Source organism: Petromyzon marinus, chromosome 6 (assembly GCF_048934315.1).
Source record: "Petromyzon marinus isolate PM22_M1 ecotype Great Lakes invasive population chromosome 6, UKy_Petmar_22M1.pri1.0, whole genome shotgun sequence".
Taxonomy (NCBI): Eukaryota; Metazoa; Chordata; class Hyperoartia; order Petromyzontiformes; family Petromyzontidae; genus Petromyzon; species Petromyzon marinus.
In genome coordinates, this window is record NC_133672.1 from 10,878,018 (window position 1) to 10,899,540 (window position 21,523).

A 21,523-nucleotide genomic window follows, 5' to 3' on the forward strand; every position below is an offset into this window, starting at 1 on the left:
ACACGTGAATCATTCAGGGCGGCACTGTTGTTGTGATGGCAGAGATGTTCGTACAGAATAAAAAAGCGAGTCACATGAGGCCTCGCCATCCTGCCTTCCTCCCTTATACTGCAGGAAAGAAAGGCAGCACATGCAGGCCCCCATGCTGGGGAGAGATGTAATTTTGTCCTTGCCCTCAGGAGAGGCACAAATTATGTACTATTCCATATAATTATTATAAATCAAATTTTCGCCCACAAAATGCTTCATTTGAAATGGCATCACAGGCTATATTGCAGGTGTTAGCAGTGATAATTTAGGAAATGATTAAGAGTTCTCTGGTATGCATGTGGGTACAAGGTAATGCTTTGCTTCATACACATATATTTTACTGGCAATTCAGGAGTGGGCACTATCAAAATAAAGAGTGTTTAGCAAGTTTATGCGTTGCTATAAGATTGCTTTGCAGAATGAATTTGTCGCACTTTCGCTCAAAACTTTAAAAATCACAGAAAAATCCAATGGCAAACTGTTTTCTGTTTTTGTTCCTATAATGAATTCCACGTGACCTGAGACCCTCCTTTGTCACTTAATCGGGGCTTCTCTGATTGTTCATATTTGTTTCCCTGGTTCATTTTGTAATTGTAATTAAAACAGCTCATGGTGTACGTGCACATTTGTAAATTATATTACGTAAAAAGGGCTAAAGGAAATATATTTTTACTCGAGATTATTTATGCTTCGCAATAATTATTACATTACAAGTAATGCTTATTGAAGATTCCAAGTTTGCAATTTATTTGGCCTTTTAGTGAAACAGAAAAGGTGACTGAGCATGATAGCATATTTTTATTTTAAAAAATATTCTAGCTGTGACCATATGGCTGACCTTAATTAAGTATATTCTAAAAAAAATGTCACCCTAAAAGCTCAATTTAAAGCTCATCCATTGCCAAACACCTAAACTTAGTGGGTGAATGACACCCAAATTGTAAAAAAAGGCCCATTAATATATTTTTTTCAGCACCAGTCCATGAACATTCGTGTAATTTATGTTTGGCAGATCTTATTATTTGATTTTATAACCACAGGGCCAAGTGAAAAAAAACCGAACCACCTTGTCATTCCCTTTCAGCATTTGGGAAATGTAAAGACCCTTCTCTGATTGATCCCTTTTCAGTGTATTTCAAGCTACATGTGAGTCTTGATTCACAGCATCTGAATGTTTAAAATAATTGCATCATGACTTAATGTTGTAGCTATATTATAAAGTTGGAGTAATTGAGTCAATTACGTGACGTAAAAGCACCCCAATGAAAATTAAACTTTCTCTAGATTTGTGTGGCTCTGATTACTTTTTGCCTTCGGTACACATTAGTATTACCTAATTAGAACAAAGTACTTCTGAACATCGCTTACATTTGTTTTAACTTCTTAATTAAATATAATAGCATTTTCATTTAATAATGGAAGACTTCCTGAGTATATAAATTTGTTACAGGAGGGTCCTCATTTGGAATGTTTGGATAGTTATGTTATTGCGTACAAGCTTGGGCACAGTGCTTGTCTCAACACCGCAATCGCGCACAAAGGAAGGCGATCGCATATGTAGGGGCTCATCAGTGTACCACTTTTGGTTCTAGAGTCGAAAGGAATGATGGACAAACAATCGGACATATGCCTTATTCTTAGCTCTTTCGGTAAAGTCACGTTGAAAGGGAAACAATAAAATAATAAAATATATATAAAACAATAAAAATTCTCACGACGTTTCGACCATAACACAAACGGTCGTCATCAGGTGTGTCGGTTCGCATTAATTAATTTATTTTTTAAGCGGTGTTTTTATTTAATTAATTGATTGTTCACGCTTACAGTGGCTTTCAGACAGCATACATTAATTTTTCGTCTCCCCCCCCTCCTCTTTTCAGAACATAGATGGACTAGTCCTTCTAAATAAACTTCCAAATCGCTGCGCGTGGCGCTAACGTTTTTATAAATAAATACATGCACCGTTTAAAAATAAATACATTAATGCGGACCGACACATCTGATGACGACCGTTTGTGTTATGGTCGAATCGTCGTGAGAATTTTTATTGTTTTATATATTTTATTATTTTATTGTTTCCCTTCAACGTGACTTTACCGAAAGAGCTAAGAATATGAATTACTGCAGTCACGAAAGCTTTAAATCTAAATTTAGACATATGTCTGTTTAACATGTAGGCTTTCGCGACCAGTGTCATCTACAATACAGGGTGTTTTTTGTGGGTTAGATTGCGTAAATATATGTATGTTAATAGCTTCAAAAGTCAGTCTCCACCTATTAGCCATCACTGTCAACACGTGTCAGGAATCTTCTCCAGGTGGTCTCCAGAGCCCGGAGGCAGCACATTTATTGTGGTATTGTTGCAAATTCTCAGAAGTGATTAACATTTTTTCGAAGCACCCTGTATATAAAAGTGTCGTCAAACTCACCACGACCCGACACAGAACATGCCAAAGTGTAGTGTTGAACTCGGAGGCACACACGTGACTTGGAGGCAACACGTTTATTACGCAGCCCCAACAGGGCTAACTACATACACGGACACACTCTAGACCATAACAGGGTAACGACACTATTTTAACAGGGTAACTACATAACCGGGCCAGTCAGCAACATTCTGACTGACCCACGATGCCGAGCGAAGACCGAAGATCGAAGAGACGTAGCACCGAGGGTTGATTCCAGAGAACAGCCCGGAACGCACTCGGGACTGCCCCTTTATGCTCCTCAGCGTGGCCTCGCTCCGCCTTCAGCCACGCCCCCTTCGAGACCTTTCCCGAAGGATCTCGACCGAGCACCACGTGTCCCTCAAGCCCCCCTCGGGCCCCCCTCACTGCCCTGTCCCGGTCACGTGCTGTCTCGGGTTCACCCAAACTACTATGTCCTGACTTGCCCTCTCTCAGGCCGTCACCAGGACTATGCCCCCTAGGGCCCGTTCGCATGCCGTACTCACTCTGGCCCCAGAGAGAGGTTCCAGATGCACAGTTGCACTCTTATGACAGTGCCTGGCGCGAACACCAAAGTGACACCCTTAGCGTCACTACACAAGTACAGCACACCGGTGTGTTGGAGAGCAAAGCCACAACATTTACAACGCCAGTAATTACAACCAGCTTCATCAGGCTGTGTGCTCTACTAGTAACGAATTGGCATGTTCTGTTTACGTGACAAACCTTACTAACTGGATGTGTCGGGTGTTGGTGCGTTTAACGATCTAACCGAAAAAAAATCTGTATTATAGACAGATGTTTATATCAGTGGAAGAATGATTAATAGTGAGTTTAAACAATTGCAATTCAGCCAGCCATAAATAGGTATTTCTATTAAGCAATAGATACCAACCAGTCACCTCATTAAACATCTTCACCTGCTCCTTAAGTTCTTCACCTGCTCTCAGAAAAGCATTATAATAATGAATGTTGGCTCAGCATACAGCCTTGTACTAACATTGTTTATGCAATTCTAAGCTAAATTGCCAACATCTTTCGATAAATCGATGGTAGGAGGATTTTACATGTTGGTGGAAATGGAGTACCTGCAAAAGTCTACCCGAACAAGATGATGATGCTCCCAAATCCACACAGATATGGCATCGGCCTATGTGATACAAGGACATCGACTCATAACTCAACATAACTCGACCAAAAGCTATTAAACTCGCCCCAGTCATCTTTATCGAAAGTGCTGGATTACAGGCACAAAGACCTAATCCTTTTAATACAATGATTAACCTATGACAATTTATATTGCTTTTAGCTGGGTAGCCTCGAACAACGATGAAATAAAAGCAAGAGGACTGTTATCACAAACTGGGCTGTAAACATTTGTTTGATTACATATATAGAATGTCAGAATAGCATGAGCCTGAACATTTTCAAAACGTGTCTCTCATGTGGGATTGTCAAATACTGGATGGTTTGTTTGGCCATCATAAACATGTTTGAAGATATCACTGTGTCGTGTCTACAATATATGCAAATATGTCACAAATTGCAATGAACAGTAATGTAATTTATTGTAAAAAATAGACAATAACAAACTGGGTCTGCATACCGAGGTAAGGTGCAGCACAGTTTTCATATGCATGTGATATAAAAAATATATATTATAATACTTTATCATCATGTAATGCATTCGTTATTGTCCATGAAGATGTTTTTTTTCTGGAAAGCCGTGAACAGGAAGTTGATCTATAATGGCCATGCTTAGCTCATCAGTTATAATGGAATATGTCGTTTTGTCGTAGAAGTAATTCTCCGGTGACAGCTGACCCTTACTACTATTGGAGTCAGATCTGCAATGGGGATAATGGTGGAATTCATAACATTCGATAACGAACTCCTAAAAAGTATAAATAAATAATTTGATGGGAATTCCTAAAAAAAAATGTTTTACTATCGTACTCTGTTATGTACACAAGTTCCATTGTGAGCGATTTTTTTTTTAATGTATAAATTATTGGGTAAATAAATCGTACTTATTTGGAATAGAATTTTAACCAATAAGGAAAAATATTTTACATTGTTGCCAATACTCCCAAGTATGTCCATTCTACCATCTATTGCTAAAACGATACTCAGTCCTATTGGCTTAATGAATAGCACCTAATCTTCTCCAAAACACATTCGGTATATGCATGCAGTTTCATATGTTAATTATTTGCTCCATAATCATTTTTATTTGGCATGTTTGTGGATCGGGCACGGGGTAGCTGAGCTACAGTTGCCAATTGTATGAATTAGCAAAGTGTAACTAGGGCAGTGAAATTTGCTAATTAGACTTGAGGGGCAAGGGTGATTATTGATTGCTGATAGCGCCAGCAGCATATTGACTGCAATCCATCCATCATTACATCCACAGTGTTTTGTAGAGTCATCACAAGAATTAGGCCTTTGTTTGCAAAAAGTGTTATGCCAAGCAGAAGATTTATGACTGAGGAAGACAATTAGTATTGACTTGCTGTAGGTGTAGCTTATATTGCTTTTATGGTATTCTGTGAGGTACAGAGACAATCAGTGACGCAATTACAGAGATAAACATGAGGGTGCCATCACAGAAATAGTGTAAACAACCATTTCAATTCATATTCCTGTAGCCATTATTACTCTTAAATATATTAGCAATGAAATGTTACAAAAAGTGTGAATTGGTTAGCTTATTGAGATAAATAAACAATATTCATCTTGCATCGTACCGGTCTGTGATCACTTCTTGAGTTGAATTTGTTGATGTCAGGGACATCTCTGTTCATCTGGGGTTTGTCCGTTAGATTCAAGTCAATCTCATTTTTTATATCATCATATGGACATCTATATCTCAAATTTTATAGGGTAAAAAGACAGCTTCTTGAGTAAAATACTTTCCAGCAGTAAAATATTGAAAATAGTTTAATCTACAAGAAAACAAGAGCACAGTTCATGACTTGACATTTCTAGATTTATTGGAGAGAATTGCACATGAAGAGGAATGCAAATGTAAGTACAGTATATACTAAATAGATGTGATTTTATATTATAATTAAAATCATTGGCAGATATATATGTACAGGACTGGCAGAAATGAGATAGGCAGGAACGGGGGAGATAAATGGGGGCGATGTGATCTGGTCAGGGCAAGATAAAGTTTTCACCAGAGGAGTAGAGTTCTTGTTAAGCGCAAAAGGCAAAGCATTATTATTGGGATACAGACCGGTTCGTCCAAGGGTAATTGTTGCGAGATTTAATGGACAACCCCTAAATATGTCTGTCATCCATACATATGCACCAACATCAGATAGTGCAAAAGAGGATATTGAAGAATTCTATGAAACGCTGGAAAGCACCTTAAAGGAACTGGGAGACTGGAGACTGGAATGCAAAAATTGGGAAGGATAACACCGAATGGAAGTATATCATGCACAGGATAAAGATAAAGAAATGAAAGTGATGAGAAACTGCTAGAAATTGCTTCAAAACACGATATGCTATCCATAATAGAGGTTTTTTTTTAGGTTAGACCGCGTAAATATATAAATGTGTCGTTAAAACCCGCCACCACCCGACACAGCCGACTAGTAAGGGTTGTCACGTAAACAGAACGTGCCAATTCGTTACTAGTACAGCACACCGGTGTGTTGGAGATCCAAGCCATGACATGCAGAAAATGCGCATGGAGGGTGCCACATGGGAACCATCAATATGGAGCCTTTTGCCCGTCCAAGGACGGGTGTATTGCAGTAAATCTGAAACTTGCAAGCGAACAGCAGACCGCGACGTGATATATTCATTGCATCCATTCGTGTGCAATTTGTAAGGGCGCGGTGACACAGACCTATTTAATCTTAAGGTTATAATCCCTTGTTCATCGTGACGTCCTTTTTACTTCGATGTCTCAACAACAGCGTTACGGAGATCACGTGACGTGAGGGTTCTGCCTTTGTAGTGATGGTTGTCAGTTGACGCTGAGGAGGGGGGAGGAGGCGCTTCGCCCCCCTCCATGTGGAGTGACGTCACCCGCTAATTATTACAAATAGGGGGGGGTGTCCATTTGGAGGACGTCACCTGTTCATGATTATTAATGAGGGGAGCTGTTCGATGTGGAGTGACGTCACCTGCTCATGATTATTAATGAGGGGGTTTCGCCATGCGGAGTGACGTCACCTGCTCATGATTATTAATGAGAGGCGGGTCCATGTGGAGGACGTAACCTGTTTATGATTATTAATGAGGGGGGCTGGTCGACGTGGAGTGACGTCACGCGCGTTACATACAGACATTCTTGGGTAAATATAGTAGTCAATTTGGACCTTATGGCGGTACCATAGTACCCCGGCTCTCGCATAATGTCCGTGATGCAGTCATTTTTAGTCTGTTGATGGTCGGCGATGCGGCAATCGACTCATCTAGATGAGCTGCACACGATGCACCACTACGGTGCGTACGAGCGTTCAGGGTTTCAGCGCAATCGCCCTCGCTGCGTTTCGACATCGCGGAGTGAAGTACACCCCTGGAAAAAACAGTGTCTCAGAAATAAAAGATTTGATTGCCTCGGCCATTTTGTATTATTTGGTACCCCGGGGTATCGCCATAAGGATCATTAGGTAATGTTCGACAGACGCTGGAAAACATCAGTTTGGCTACGCAGAACATTCCAAGGTGCCGATGTGTCATCGGACCACAGCTTGGTACTATGCAACTTACGACTAAAACCAAAAAGTATATCCATAATGCAATTTGAGAAGAAGAGTAACATAGAGGTACTCGAGAATGAGGAGATGAGCAGGAAATGTGAAAAGGAAACCAGGGGAGCAAATAATTGTGAACCACCTTAGCATCGTCAGCAACCTTGGAACTAGCACAGGAACAGATCAAAATAAAGCTAAAGTTTAAGGAATCGAATGAGATGGCGACTAAGTACAAAAAGCTATAGAATGAGGTAAGGACATTGGTATGAAAGGATAAGCAGGAATGGCTGGAAAAGCAATGTAGCAACATTACATACTATGCTGGAGAATACAAGACCAGGGAGGTGTACAAACTAGTCAAGAGCACAAATAGGAAGTGGCAACCAAGGCAAACAGTGGTAAAATGCAAGGATGGTAAGATCTTGATGGACAAAGAACACAAAAAAGAGATGGACTGAGTATTGCAGTGAATTCTATAGGGATACGGATCAGAAGATTAAAGAGCTGCTGGATGAACTAGAAAATATATCCCCACCACTGAGGGATGATGAAAACGATAACATTGTATGACGAAGTTAAAAAGGCAATAAAACATCTCAAGAAAAAGAAAAGTCCAGGTGTGGACAGCATAAGCGGAGAAATTATTAAAGCTGTAGGGAAGGAACTTATAAAATAAATCCATGAGCTACGCAAGCAAGTATGGAGAGGAGGGAAAATACTGTAGGAGTGGACAAAATCCATACTTGTGATGATACCCAAGAAAGGAGATCTCACTAATTGTAAAAATTACAGAACCATCACACTAATGAGCCACATCGGGAAGATACTTATAATAGTACTATCAAATCGATTAAAAGTACAGACTGAGGATTATTTGGTGGAGTTTAGGAAAGAGAGGAGCACAGTACAGCAAATCTTGATGTTAAGGGCTATAGCAGAGAAAGCAAAGGGAGAGAATAGGCTGATTTACAACTGTTTCATAGATTTCCATAAAGCAATCGATTCGACTAAGCAAGATATAACGTGGACATCATTAAGATCATATGGAGTAGGGAAAAGACTCGTACAGATTCTGTATGATATAGGTGAAGGTCAATGTCAGCCGGAAAGTTTGAACAGGAAATAGGAGAATGGTTCCCAACAACAATAGGTATTAGACAGAGAGATCCACTATCACCAAACATCTTCGTCACATACTTGGAAAGAGTGATGGATGTCAGTCCAGACAATGGCACAGGAATATCTGTGCAAGGAGAAAGAATAAATAACCTGAGATTCGCAGTTGATATACCGAAAATCTGATAGAAGAAAGCTGCGTAGTAATGCAGGAAAGTGTCCATACACTGAATAAGTCAGGAAAGGATGCAGGACTGAGCACTAACGTGGAAAAGACAAATACGATGGTGTCCAGAAGGGAGGACATTGAGAATGAAGTAATAATGGGAAACAGCAAGGTTGTGAATGTGAAGGAATTTGTATACTTGGGAAGTCTACTGACATGGGACAACGACTATAAGAAAGACATCAGAGTGAGGATTGCAAAATGCAAAATGAGTAATGGCAGATTCAATAACATCTGGGGAAGCAAGAAGATCAGCTACAAGACCAAACTGAACATCTTAAGAACATGCGTGTTCAATACACCTTTGCATGCATGCGAGACTTGGACGTTAAAAAAGACTGAGAGACAAGATATTGGCACGAGAAGTATATTGCTACGGAAGTATACTGCATCTACAGTGAGGGAAAAAAAGTATTTGATCCCCTGCTGATTTTGTACGTTTACCCACTGACAAATAAATGATCAGTCTATAATTTTAATGGTAGATTTATTTGAAGAGCGAGAGACAGAATAACAACAACAACATCCAGAAAAACGTATGTCAAAAATGTTATAAATTGATTTGCATTTTAATGAGGGAAATAAGTATTTGACCCCTTTGCAAAACATGACTTAGTACTTGGTGGCAAAACCCTTGTTGGCAATCACAGAGGTCAGACGTTGTTGTAGTTGGCCACCAGGTTTGCACACATCTCAGGAGGGATTTTGTCCCACTCCTCTTTGCAGATCTTCTCCAAGTCATTAAGGTTTCGAGGCTGACGTTTGGCAACTCGAACCTTCAGCTCCCTCCACAGATTTTCTATGGGATTAAGGTCTGGAGACTGGCTAGGCCACTCCAGGACCTTAATGGCTTCTTCTTGAGCCACTCCTTTGTTGCCTTGGCCGTGTGTTTTGGGTCATTGTCATGCTGGAATACACATCCACGACCCATTTTCAATGCCCTGGCTGAGGAAAGGAGGTTCTCACCCAAGATTTTACGGTAGATGGCCCCGTCCATCGTCCCTTTGATGCGGTGAAGTTATCCTGTCCCCTTAGCAGAAAAACACCCCCAAAGCATAATGTTTCCACCTCCATGTTTGACGGTGGGGATGGGTGTTCTTGGAGTCATAGGCAGCATTACTCCTCCTCCAAACATGGCGAGTTGAGTTGATGCCAAAGAGCTCCATTTTGGTCTCATCTGACCACAACACTTTCACCCAGTTGTCCTCTGAATCATTCAGATGTTCATTGGCAAATTTTAGACGGGCATGTATATGTGCTTTCTTGAGCAGGGGAACCTTGCGGGCGCTGCAGGATTTCAGTCCTTCATGGCGTAGTGTGTTACCAATTGTTTTCTTGGTGACTATGGTCCCAGCTGCCTTGAGATCATTGACAAGATCCTCCCGTGCAGTTCTGAGCTGATTCCTCACCGTTCTCATGATCATTGCAACTCCACGAGGTGAGATCTTGCATGGAGCCCCAGGCCGAGGGAGATTGCCAGTTCTTTTGTGTTTCTTCCATTTGCGAATAATCACACCAACTGTTGTCACCTTCTCACCAAGCTGCTTGGTCTTGTAGCCCATTCCAGCCTTGTGTAGGTCTACAATCGTGTCCCTGACATCCTTGGAGAGCTCTTTGGTTTTGGCCATGGTGTAGAGTTTGGAATCTGATTGATTGATTGCTTCTGTGGACAGGTGCCTTTTATACAGGTAACAAGCTGAGATTAGGAGCACTGCCTTTAAGAGTGTGCTCCTAATCTCAGCTCATTACCTGTAAAAAAGACACCTGGGAGCCAGAAATCTTTCTGATTGAGAGAGGCTCAAATACTTATTTCCCTCATTAAAATGCAAATCAATTTATAACATTTTTGACATGCGTTTTTCTGGATTTTGTTGTTAATTTGTCTCTCACTATTCAAATAAACCTACCATTAAAATTATAGACTGATCATTTCTTTGTCAGTGGACAAACGTACATAATCAGCAGGGGATCAAATACTTTTTTCCTTCACTGTAAGCTGGACCCAAAGATTGACCGAAATAGACATAAGAAAAAGGTTTCACACAGAAGAGGACCTGATGCAGGCAGTGATGAGAAGGAAACTGGCACTATTTGGACACATGTACAACAGGAAAATTAAAAGTGTGTTGTTTGGAAAAATTAAGGGGACCAGAAAGAGTGGAAGAACTATCAGAGAATGGCTTGATGACTACAAGAGAGATTGGTGGCAAAACGATGTTGTACTACTTGAGCATATTGGCACAAGACAGAGGAAAGTGCAGCGGACACCTTCAGGCTATCAGCCCACGGACCGTGATGATGATACACAAATATATTGTACATGGTCGTGGCGGTGTTTGACCATACTTTACCATGCTGGTCAGTGTGGTCTCGTGTACGGGGGTGACCTAGGACTGGTTCCGATCTCGCTTGCCACTGATGTTAGCCGTGAAGTCAGGTCACCAGATTCTAATTTGCAGTGCGTGAACCACAGCACCACCGCTGCACCCCGAAACATCGAATACGCACCTCCGATTAGCACAGTTGGCTATGTACGGCGCGAAAGAAGTTCAACATACATACATACATGCGTGCATACATATACATTGATGGTGGTCCCCACGGGTGGTGCCCATCTCCAACAGTCGATCGATGGGTTCATAGCAAAATGCGATAACTGCGAAATCACCGCTCCACCCCTAACCACTGAGGCCCAATTAAGGACAATCTTTCTCGAATGTGAAATAAGTGTTTAATCATTTCTAAGAGCATCCATAGCGTCGGACATTTTTAGTGCCCTACATTATTTTTTTCTTATATAGAGAGAGAGCTTATGTTAATGTCACGTGTGTGAAATTTTACATTGCATACGTGTATAAATTCTTGGTAACTTCGGAACATTTCTCATTACAGCATGGGTTATGTGCTTCTCGGTTTGGTTTTATGTTAGGCATTAAACTCAGACTTCTTATTTTAGGCTTTAATCATAGCTTCCTTGCAAAGATTTTACTATCTGAGCATGGTCTATAAGAAGTGTGCATGCATAGCGTTTATCACCTTGGTGAATTTTTAATGCTTAGCATTTGAACACACCCGCGTGGGATATGTGTAAAGTAGATACGCTGAGGTGCACGTTATTTTTTTACGAAAGGTTTTGTGGCAGGTAAACATAAGAGTCTTTTCATCTGATTCACGGCAGGACTAATGCTGCAACCAACACTGTGCTCATAAACTGTAGTCCGGTCGGCCGTAACAATCAGTGCTTTTAAGACTGGACTAAATACTCATTCTACGTGACTTTACCGAAAGAACCAAAGAAGATGGACTAAATACGTTATTCATCTAGATTTGAAGTTTTCGTGACTGCAGGAATCCATACTCTTTGGTTCTTTCGGTAAAGTCACGTAGCTATAAAATAAAATAAATCACGACGTTTCGATCGCAACACAAGCAAGCGGTCGTCCTCAGGCGGAAAAAAATATCATCCAGCAGTGGAACTACTGGACCAGCGGTAGTAAAATTCCTCATTTCACGTGTTTGCTTTTAAATGAGATACGTTATAGATATGCCATTTACTAAAAATGAGTTTACACATGAGTTTATACTTTCTGAGCCTTTTATAATTTTAAAATATATATCAAGAATATTGCATTTAAATTTGAGTATTTTGCAAGGAATATGACTCTTCCTAAAGAATAACACTTATTTCTTCATTCAAAGAAATTGCAATACATTCACTCAGCCAGCCCAAGTGACATTTAGCAAAAACAACACCCAGGCCTCTGTTGCGCAGTAATGTTGACAAATGTGATATTTAATATTGTCCATAAAGCTCAGGATCTATATGAGACGTTAAATACTTCTAGTTGAACACGTTTATTACTTTCACAGTCGTGCAACAGTAAATCGCATTGCCTCCTAAAGTCCCCTTTTTATGTAACCTTATTTACGTGTCACCCAACATGTTTGACATTTTTTTCTTTCAATAAAGGGAGGTGTGTTTTTTTCAATTATGAGGCGCACGTAATTGATAGGGCGTTGACGGAGGCATCGCAGACTAAAAAGGTGTTATATATTGGAAACACATTGTTATTATTTTGCATAACGTAAAAATATATATGCTGAGCAAAAAAATAAATAACTGTGAGAGGGACACAACTGAAGGTCACCATCCACTATTGTATTCCTAGGGAAATTACTGAAAGCACACTGGGATAGAGAGAAAATCGAGGGCAGGTTAGAGTGCATTTGGGAACTTAAAGTTTATTAAGAAGAGCCAGCATAGCAGTGCATATTACCTGCCATGATTTATGAATCAGAAAATTGAACAAAAACTGAAAAGTATGCTAAGAGGCATGGAGAGACGCATGCTTATAATTAGTGAGAGACAAGAAAACTAAGTGGGTTTGGGCAAAACGCATCACTAAAAGAGATGATATCTGATGGATAAGACTGATAATGGTAGCCACAGGAGGGAATCGCACCCAAAACGACGACCGCCATGTGGATGGATCGATCAGATCAGCTCATGCGCAGCTACAGCATGGTTGGCTATGTTCGGTGTGAAAACAGTTGAACATACAAGATAGGTGTGTGATTGCAGACCATGAAGGATGGTGATGACAAAATGCATTGTATTCATTTTTGTAGGATGCCGAATTACAATATTCGCTCAATTTAGTTTTGCAAAGGGTTTTTTGTACCAACCTGAGACAATTTATGCCAATGCATAATTGCACATAAATCCTTATGGACCACTTTCAGAGCTTGGACTTTAATTCACTCCAAATAACTCGGAGATTGAGTAGCTCATCTTCGTATAGAGCCACCATGGGAATGTAAAAATGTAATGCACAGTAGGAGTTAGCGCAGGGTAATTGTGCGGCTTTACTACCATGCCCAGCTTCTCTTAACCTCAGCAAATTACTTTCACATCCTAGGATTTTTTTTTACTAAATCAGGTTGTGCAGATATGAATGCCTAATTGTACGAGACACCCTGGTAAGTTTTTGAAATTGTGTTGGGTGTTGTGATTGAGCACATGCTGAAGACACTGTTTGCTCATTTCCTCCACCACAGGGTAAATCAGATTTTTGATTAAGTTGAAATGTGGCTAATTTGTATGTCGGCCTTGTATTCACAATATGCCTACATTTTGGGAAAGGAGCAGTAACAGTTTTGTTGTCAGTATTTATTGTGTATTTAGAGATCTGTTTTGGATATGTTTTGTCATGGGTTAATTTATATTGGAAAATTTCTGCAGATAATAGGAACTTTTTCACAGGTTAAATCTAAATAATTTTTTTTTACACATTTAAGTGATATTCACAATTCTCAGTAAGTGGAAACGTAAAATTGGAAGTGGACTTTCATTAAAAATTGGTTAATTAAATCAAAAGCCTATGCTTTTAAGATATTACAAAGCTGGAAATTTAAAAAATAGAGGTTTACATAATCATAAAACACCAGAGCTATTCACCATTTAGGTTCATTGTTTTGTACTTACTATCCACTTAAAATGAAACATTATTTAGCAAGCATATATAATATGTATATGATAAATGTGTACATGTATGCATGGCTGTACTAAAACAATATATTGTATTCGAATTTAAACAGATTGTAATTGCAAGAATATGCAGCAGTATGTTGTATTTTTCAAGGTCGCTAGCAAGTGCTAAATATTGTTGAAGCTGTTATTGTTGTGAATGTTCTGTGATGAATCTTGTTGAAGACATTCAAGCAACTTGTAAAACATAGCTATTTAATATGCATTATATAAAAATGTCATATAAATGCAATATTGCCATAAGGCCACATTTTCAGCATTATATTGTATGAAGTTCTATTTGGCCTTTAAACATTTATAATTTTGCCCCCAAAATGCATGATGGCAGTGCAAATTGTTATAATATATTTTGAACCTACTAACTAAAATTTAACAATTATAGGCAATCTGATCATTTGAATTTGGCGATGCTTCCTTCATTCCTTTGTACTCTTAATAATAGTGTACATAGATGCAGTTAACCTACCTTTTTACCAATACTTTAGTTATAAACTATTTTCTCGTGGTAAAATTTAATTATATGTTTATATTCAACAAGAACAACCATTTTAAAGTTGCTCATAAGACCGACGATAATCTCCAACCATAAACATTAAATGTTAATATAAAATGCAGTATGCAAGGCAGTAACTTGCATGCACTAAGAAGATAACACTATAGGCTGAAACAATAAAATTTAAGCTTCAAAATAAACATAATGTTTTATCAGTAAAAGCACATTTACGTACTTTTAAAAACTAAATAACAATGGGGTTCTGGTTAGCCATACCCTTTAAAGGTAAAAGAATGAAGGCTAAAACAATTGTATTTCTTCAAAAGCCAAACAAATAAATTAGCTGGTGAAAAAAAAACTGCCTAAATGTAATTTATATGACATTTTTGTATAATACTTAAACTTGATTCTAATTCACTTGTTTTAAAGAATAACCTTTGACCTGTCAGCTTTTTAACCCTTGAAATATCTCTTTAAACTTTAAAGGAAACATTGATAATGAACGCCTGGCGCTCGCTAGACAGCGAATCCCCTATCGACTCGGTCGAGTAGTTGATGATTGGCTACTCGACAAAGGTAACCACGCCTCGATTAAACTTTTAACTTGTTAAACCAGACATAATTTTCATCATAACACCACTAATGTTTGTTTTAACCTTCTAAATGTTAAAGGCATAAACTTGCAACTAAAGTCTAATGCTATTTTCATTTAACGTTAACATAATTTGGTTTGTTTGCAGATTGGAACTAATGTTATTCTAAGGCACTCTTGGTAAACAGTAAACAGTTAAAGGGACCAAAATAGGTTAAGTTTTAAAAGAACAACAAAAATAATTTGACCATTTAAATGATAAAAGTGTACGTTCTGTGTTCAAAGTAGCGTCTAAAGTGATTTTAATGCACAACATTGTCCCTTTAACGTTTATTTAAGTTTTAAAATGACATTACTAAATATAAATGCATTTAAATGATTCCACTGTCCTGTTACATTTTATAAATCATTATCATTTAATAATTTTGTTTAATTATGCCCTAAACATGCCATTAAAATGTGCATAAAAAATACTGTATATTCCAAAAAAATTCCATTTGCATGTGTGCTAACATGTGCTTTGCCATTTCTTCATTTTCATATTGTTTATAATTTTCATTTTTAAAAACAAATCCAGAAGGCACAACATTTATGAAATCTGCTTTTATTTTTTGAAAATATTCTTTAAAATATTGGGATTTTTAAAGTGCTTTGTACGTCGTCTAATTTTTACAATGTATGAATGATAAGTAGTCAACATTATCATTATTTTTTTCTCAATAAAGCTAAACGTATACAACTATTAATCATAACATTCATGAATACTGTATATACATAAAAAATATATATGTTTATTATAAATCAAAGTACAATTTTGGTTTAAAAAACAACGTAACATCTCATTGAAGGAATAAGATTGTCCAATTATATCTCTTTTTGTGAGGATACATTCTTGAATATTATAAATAATAGTAACTCCACGAATTTGAAATACATATTGGAATTTTAAATAAATGCAAGTACCTTATAGAACGAGAACTATCATGTTAACTTTTTTCAGTGAATGTAAAAAAAATGAGGATTGCATAATTTTGTTCTTTCATAAACATAAAAGTGAATTGACAAACATATAAAGGACCTTTTTGCCACAAAATGGGAAAAAATACGTGTATCCACTCTCATTAAGTGCAAGATTTATTTACTCATTTCAAACCTCTTTGTTTCTATGCAGATTTATTTGATCATTCTGCAATAAATTGCTCTTTTTAGCATGTATTGTTGGCTTCATATCATGATGCATGATTTCTCAAACGATCAAGGGTAACAAATTCTAATGAACATGTGGGAGAAAAACTGTCAGTGTTGATCATTTTACATATACAAACAAAAAAACACGAGCATAGCTTTCATGAACAAAACACAATTTTATATTTCAGGCCGTCAACTTACAATCTTCAACAGCCAGGCCACAATCAAAATTGGCGGCAAAGACAACAACAAGCCATTCCAGGGCCAGCTCTCTGGAATCTACTACAATGGGCTCAAAGTGCTTCAGATGACAGCTGAGAATGACCCCAACATCAGGACGGAGGGCAATGTGCGGTTAGTGGGCGAGGTGCCCTCTGTCCTCACCACTGAGTCAACCGCCACGGCACTACCCACAGAGATGTCCACAACCATCATGGAGACGACAACCACCATGGCTACCACCACAACGCGCCGAGTACGCTCACCCACCACCCGCGACTCCCTCAGCTCGGTGCGTATCCACGTATGTATAATCACCAGTCCTCTGAGTCTTGCCTTTCTTCAATCACGTCTCCTCTTTTGTTTTTCCCCTTGGTTTCTTATTTAGCACTCAAATCCGTCACATTATTTGCCCTGCTAATTTTCTACACTCCTCGATGTGCGTTCAGCGTTACATTCATTTTCGGTTTGCTCTTCATCAGTGCTCGATGCTTTGAAACCAGAGGAGACGTGTCAGTAATGCAATTGCAGGCTTTGCTATAAATTGCAGGTCTTGTTTTTATTTATCTCAAAACGCAATGTTTCCTCCTTTAAAATATTTTCTTATCGTTAATATTTTAAACATTTTATATGTTGGATGTCCCACTGTTTTCTCACGTATGAGAGTCTTTTTTCAATTAAAAAAGAAAATTAAAAAGATAAGGTTTTGCAGGTGGTGAGCACACTGCTCCATGAACCTAGCTACCTGTCAATCTGACATCAATTTCTGGTAATGGCTGACATATGTGGTGAGTGATATCTGAACTGGAGCTCTTCCTTCATCAACCTCCACTGACCATACCCTCGTTTACTGACACTGCATGTAAGCTAAACTAAATTTTGTATTTTATTTTACCAGGTAAGGCCAACTGACCGACCAGATTGTAAGATGCACCCCCAACTTTTGCTTCTAAAATTATGAAAAAAAGTGCATCTGGTAAACCTGTAACCAATGCAAAGATAATTTGAACAGTGCTGTGGTTCGAATGGGATATGTTTCATCCTATGCATTTTGCGACCTACACAGGGCCTGGAGGTGCTAATATGGAAAATAACCAAGGTTTAGCGTAACTATACCCAAGAAGCACTGCTGTTGCATTGGGTGGCTGTGTGCTTACTGCATTGGTATATGCGCGAGCATGTCCCACCTCCAGTAACCCTTTAGTTCCTGTTGCTCATACCATATTCGATCCATGACACCCTGACAAAACTCGGATATCTCATTTAGTGCAATGTGTACAATAAAACAAGTCTTCACAATTTTACACTAATTACATATTTCTACTATATTAACATGTACATTGAATGGCTTCACTTTATGAGGATTGTGAGCCCTGGTAAATGTCGATGCAGTGGCAATAATATTGTAATGGTTCCAAAGCAAAGACGAATATATAAATGTTTTTGAGACGTGAAAATGAGATTGCAAAGAAATGTGTGCGGGGTGTACTGGTTAACACACTTGCAATCCAGAGGTTGCCAGTCTAATTCCATCGCCTGGTGCAGCAGATGAAATAATGGGCACGTTATTTTAATCCCCCCATCGCTCCACTCCTCTGTGCACACCGGCAGTATAAAGGGATTAAGTTAGAAATGTGTGGTTTAAGATGTGGAGCAGAGATACAGTAACAACAAAATCAGAATGGTGCATGAATGAACAAATTTAAAAAAAAAAATCGATTTTAATAAAGTATGTAATGATTTCCAGTCAGTAAGACATTCTGATTAAAATGATCCAAATTGTGTTTTTTGTTACTTAATAAAGAATAAATTTATAATCACACTTACACTTCAGTCAATTAATTAGATGGACACAAGAGGGTATGTGTATATGTTGAACTTATTTCGCATTGCACGTAACCAACCGTGCAAATTGGAGGTGTGAGGTAGCATTAGCGTTAAATGGTTTTTAATGCCAAACGGATGGATGGTTGGAAAAATGGGTTGCCATGAAGAACAACAAATTTTGAGCAAAAGTTGTGAATGCAACACTTCCAAAAAGTTTATTTTAAAAAAAAGATTGACACTTTCATTCTGCCCTCTTTCATAATTTTACATGCACCATCTTCTTTGATTTTATATTATTGTTTTTCATACTTTTTGATGGTGTTAACATTTTGAGAAAAAAATTATGCGTTCCTTTTGACCCCAGAAAGCATTATCGGTATGCGGGGATAAATTCTATCAATGTGTAATTCAAGCTGAGGGGTTTAAATCAATACTCTGCCCATGTATTAATAATTCAGATTACTGGAATAGCTTTTGCTTGTAAAGGGAGCTTCAGAAGGTGCTGAGAAAGACTACAAGTAGCACAGGCGAGAGAGAGAGAATCGATTTGCACTGCTTCAGCATTTTGCGTGCTGTTAGCTAAGATCATAAATGACTTTGAATGTAGAACAAGAAGCCTTTTATTCGTCTCACAATCCGATACACTTACACGGTATGTTAGTGTTTGTGCCAGTTCAATTAATTGCATTTTATATGCCCAGCAGTTCCACACGAATGGCTGTCTTTTAATACAGCGCCATTTATAAGCACAGCGGTGGCATAGGTAGTTAGTACCCTGTGTTATGAGTTTGATTCCTAGCCAAGGCTAACATCAGTGGAAAGTGAAATCTGAACCAATCCTGGGCACCTTCCTTTGCCATCCTGCACTTACCAATTTGGTGAAGCATGGTCAAACAATCACCCAAGACTGACACAGCATGGGCAAGACCTTCAGTAGTGGATTACAAAGGGCTATGCTTTTATTTATGAGTGCATAACCAACAATATGTTTCTAAAAAAATGTGTTAGAAGCGTCACAATTATCATTTAATGTATATACCGTGCCTCGCATGTGGTTCATCTCAGTGTGCCAGAAGAAATGGATGTATGCAATAACGACAAGGGAATCGCTTAGTAAGGCAGTGATTGCAGAACAATGTGGGGAAACAATGCAGCATGGACAATGTACGCGAACAAGAGTAAACAACTTAAAAGCTAAACTGTGCCTGAAATGACTCTATTTTTGTCCACTGCATTTGATGAAGTGGACATGCCACCACGGGGGTGCCATGATGGCGATATGTTAACTACCTTACTTGGTATACAGGAGATTGTGGGTTCGATCCCAAGTCTTGTGTATTTTGAGTTTGCATGTTCTCCCTGTGGTCGCATGGATTTTTCTCCGGGTCCTCCGGTTTTTCCCTCCACGTTTAGAAACTTGCTTTGAGAGTATTTGATTGTCATATATTTCCACGCGATAATCCACTTCGTTGACCTGCCGTTTGTGGCCAGGTCACTTCTGATAAAGAGCTATATACCTCAGTGGCCTTCCCTCCTGAAATAAACGTTTATCTTAGTTTGATTTGTTCATATACTATCTGAAAAATTACGTCTTTAGTTTCGTCTTAAACTGCTGGATTTTTGGGTATGTAATTAATAATCACTGTCAAAGCTATAGAACGGAATTGACTAATCAAATCGGATTTCCATTAAAGGTGTGTTTAGGGAATGTTGATGGTCACCTATAGGGGCATATTGATAACATTACACCATATATTTAAGGCCCAAGACTGGAGTAGGTTTTCACAATTCTGGCAATCACCTACTACCAAATTGTTAATGTTGTGGATTGCTCTCTAACAGAAATTCGCCTGCGTGTTCACGTGACAACTTTACGTGACAACTTTACTAATTTGTCTGTGCCAGGTGGAGGAGGGTGTATGACACATTGGCAATTTACTCAAACGATCTGACCTAAAAACCAAGTGTGAACCATATTGGGTGTGAAAGCCTACACTTGTTCAATTCACTGCAATCTCCGACAATTATCATACGATGTGAATGCACCCAATATAACCCCACGTAAAGGTTTATCTTGGCAGATTTGGGTGGCAGATAATTAAAGACAACCGTAAAGCACTTTACAGACCCGTGAATCATCACAAAATTGAGTTTGCCAACTGGTTTTAATTAAGGTACACATTTATTTGTGATTAAAAAATTTTTCATATTCACTGAGAATTGACCAAGCCACTTACAACCAGAGCAATAAGAAATGGTTTCAAATTGCTCGTAGTCACAATTGTATTGTGCATGAATTTATACACAAAATATTAAATACAAAAACTATCACAATTAGAATTGTTGGCATACAAATTCTACACATTCTTTGCTTCACAGTCTAACAGTTGACTTCAGTGCTACATTTTTGGCAAAGTAGGGTAAGAGTGACAATATTGAGCCTTAAAGCCACTGGAATCTTCATCAACTGCTGGATGAGGGCCTTCCAAAGGTGCCATAGTAGATTACATTTTCTCCAAACGTGACTCTTAACCAGTCATAATTGACTAATATAAGTGAATGTAAGATAAAGGACCTTTACTCAGAATACGAATGCAAATGCTCGGGAATGTTTCCGACAAAAATGATGCAATAGTTTTTGGCCAAGGTAGCTTCTCAGTTAAAATGACTCCTGTGAAGCCGCAATAATAAATGTGTATATATTGTTGTGGAACCAAATGAGTGTGCATGCAATGTATTTTAATGTTGTGAACACAAGTTAAAACTGTAATTTAGGATCTATCAACTGCTAGGTTTATGAAGTAATTTCCTTACATGTTTTTTTATTTTATACAAGCAAAAATGTACATATTAATAATACACTGTATTGTTTATATTAATTGCAAAAATATGGAGTGATCAGATGTTTAACTCCAATTTTTTTGTAAAGACTGAATGCATATTTTTGGATAGAACAAAAATGTTACGGTGCAGCCCTGTAAATACTGGCTCACTGTAAATACTGTTGGTATAAAGGCCACTACAGTGAGAGCTCTGGAGGGTAATTTGGGCCCACCTTCCATGCTGGCCAGACTTTACCCCCCACACCTTGCCAATCGACTAACCGTTTTGCACTATTGTAT

At 38.5% G+C, this 21,523-nt stretch overlaps 1 protein-coding gene across 49 annotated transcripts in view; it reads left to right on the plus strand.

Annotated features, from left to right (window-relative positions):
• LOC116939524 (neurexin-1-like) overlaps nt 1-21,523 on the plus strand; it is a 297,761-nt gene that overhangs the window by 249,735 nt on the left and 26,503 nt on the right. For 17 of the 49 annotated variants that reach the window (XR_004402416.2, XR_004402417.2, XM_032948001.2 and 14 more), the window contains 2 exons: nt 15,062-15,151; nt 16,544-16,878. Coding sequence is in view for 45 of the 49 variants with exons in the window: in XM_032948001.2 (XP_032803892.1) it covers nt 15,062-15,151; nt 16,544-16,878 (425 nt within the window). In the remaining 4 variants the exon portion in view is untranslated. The remainder of the gene's footprint in view (nt 1-15,061; nt 15,152-16,543; nt 16,879-21,523) is intronic. The other 32 variants (XM_076065034.1, XM_032948017.2, XM_032948018.2 and 29 more) reach the window with 3 other exon arrangements.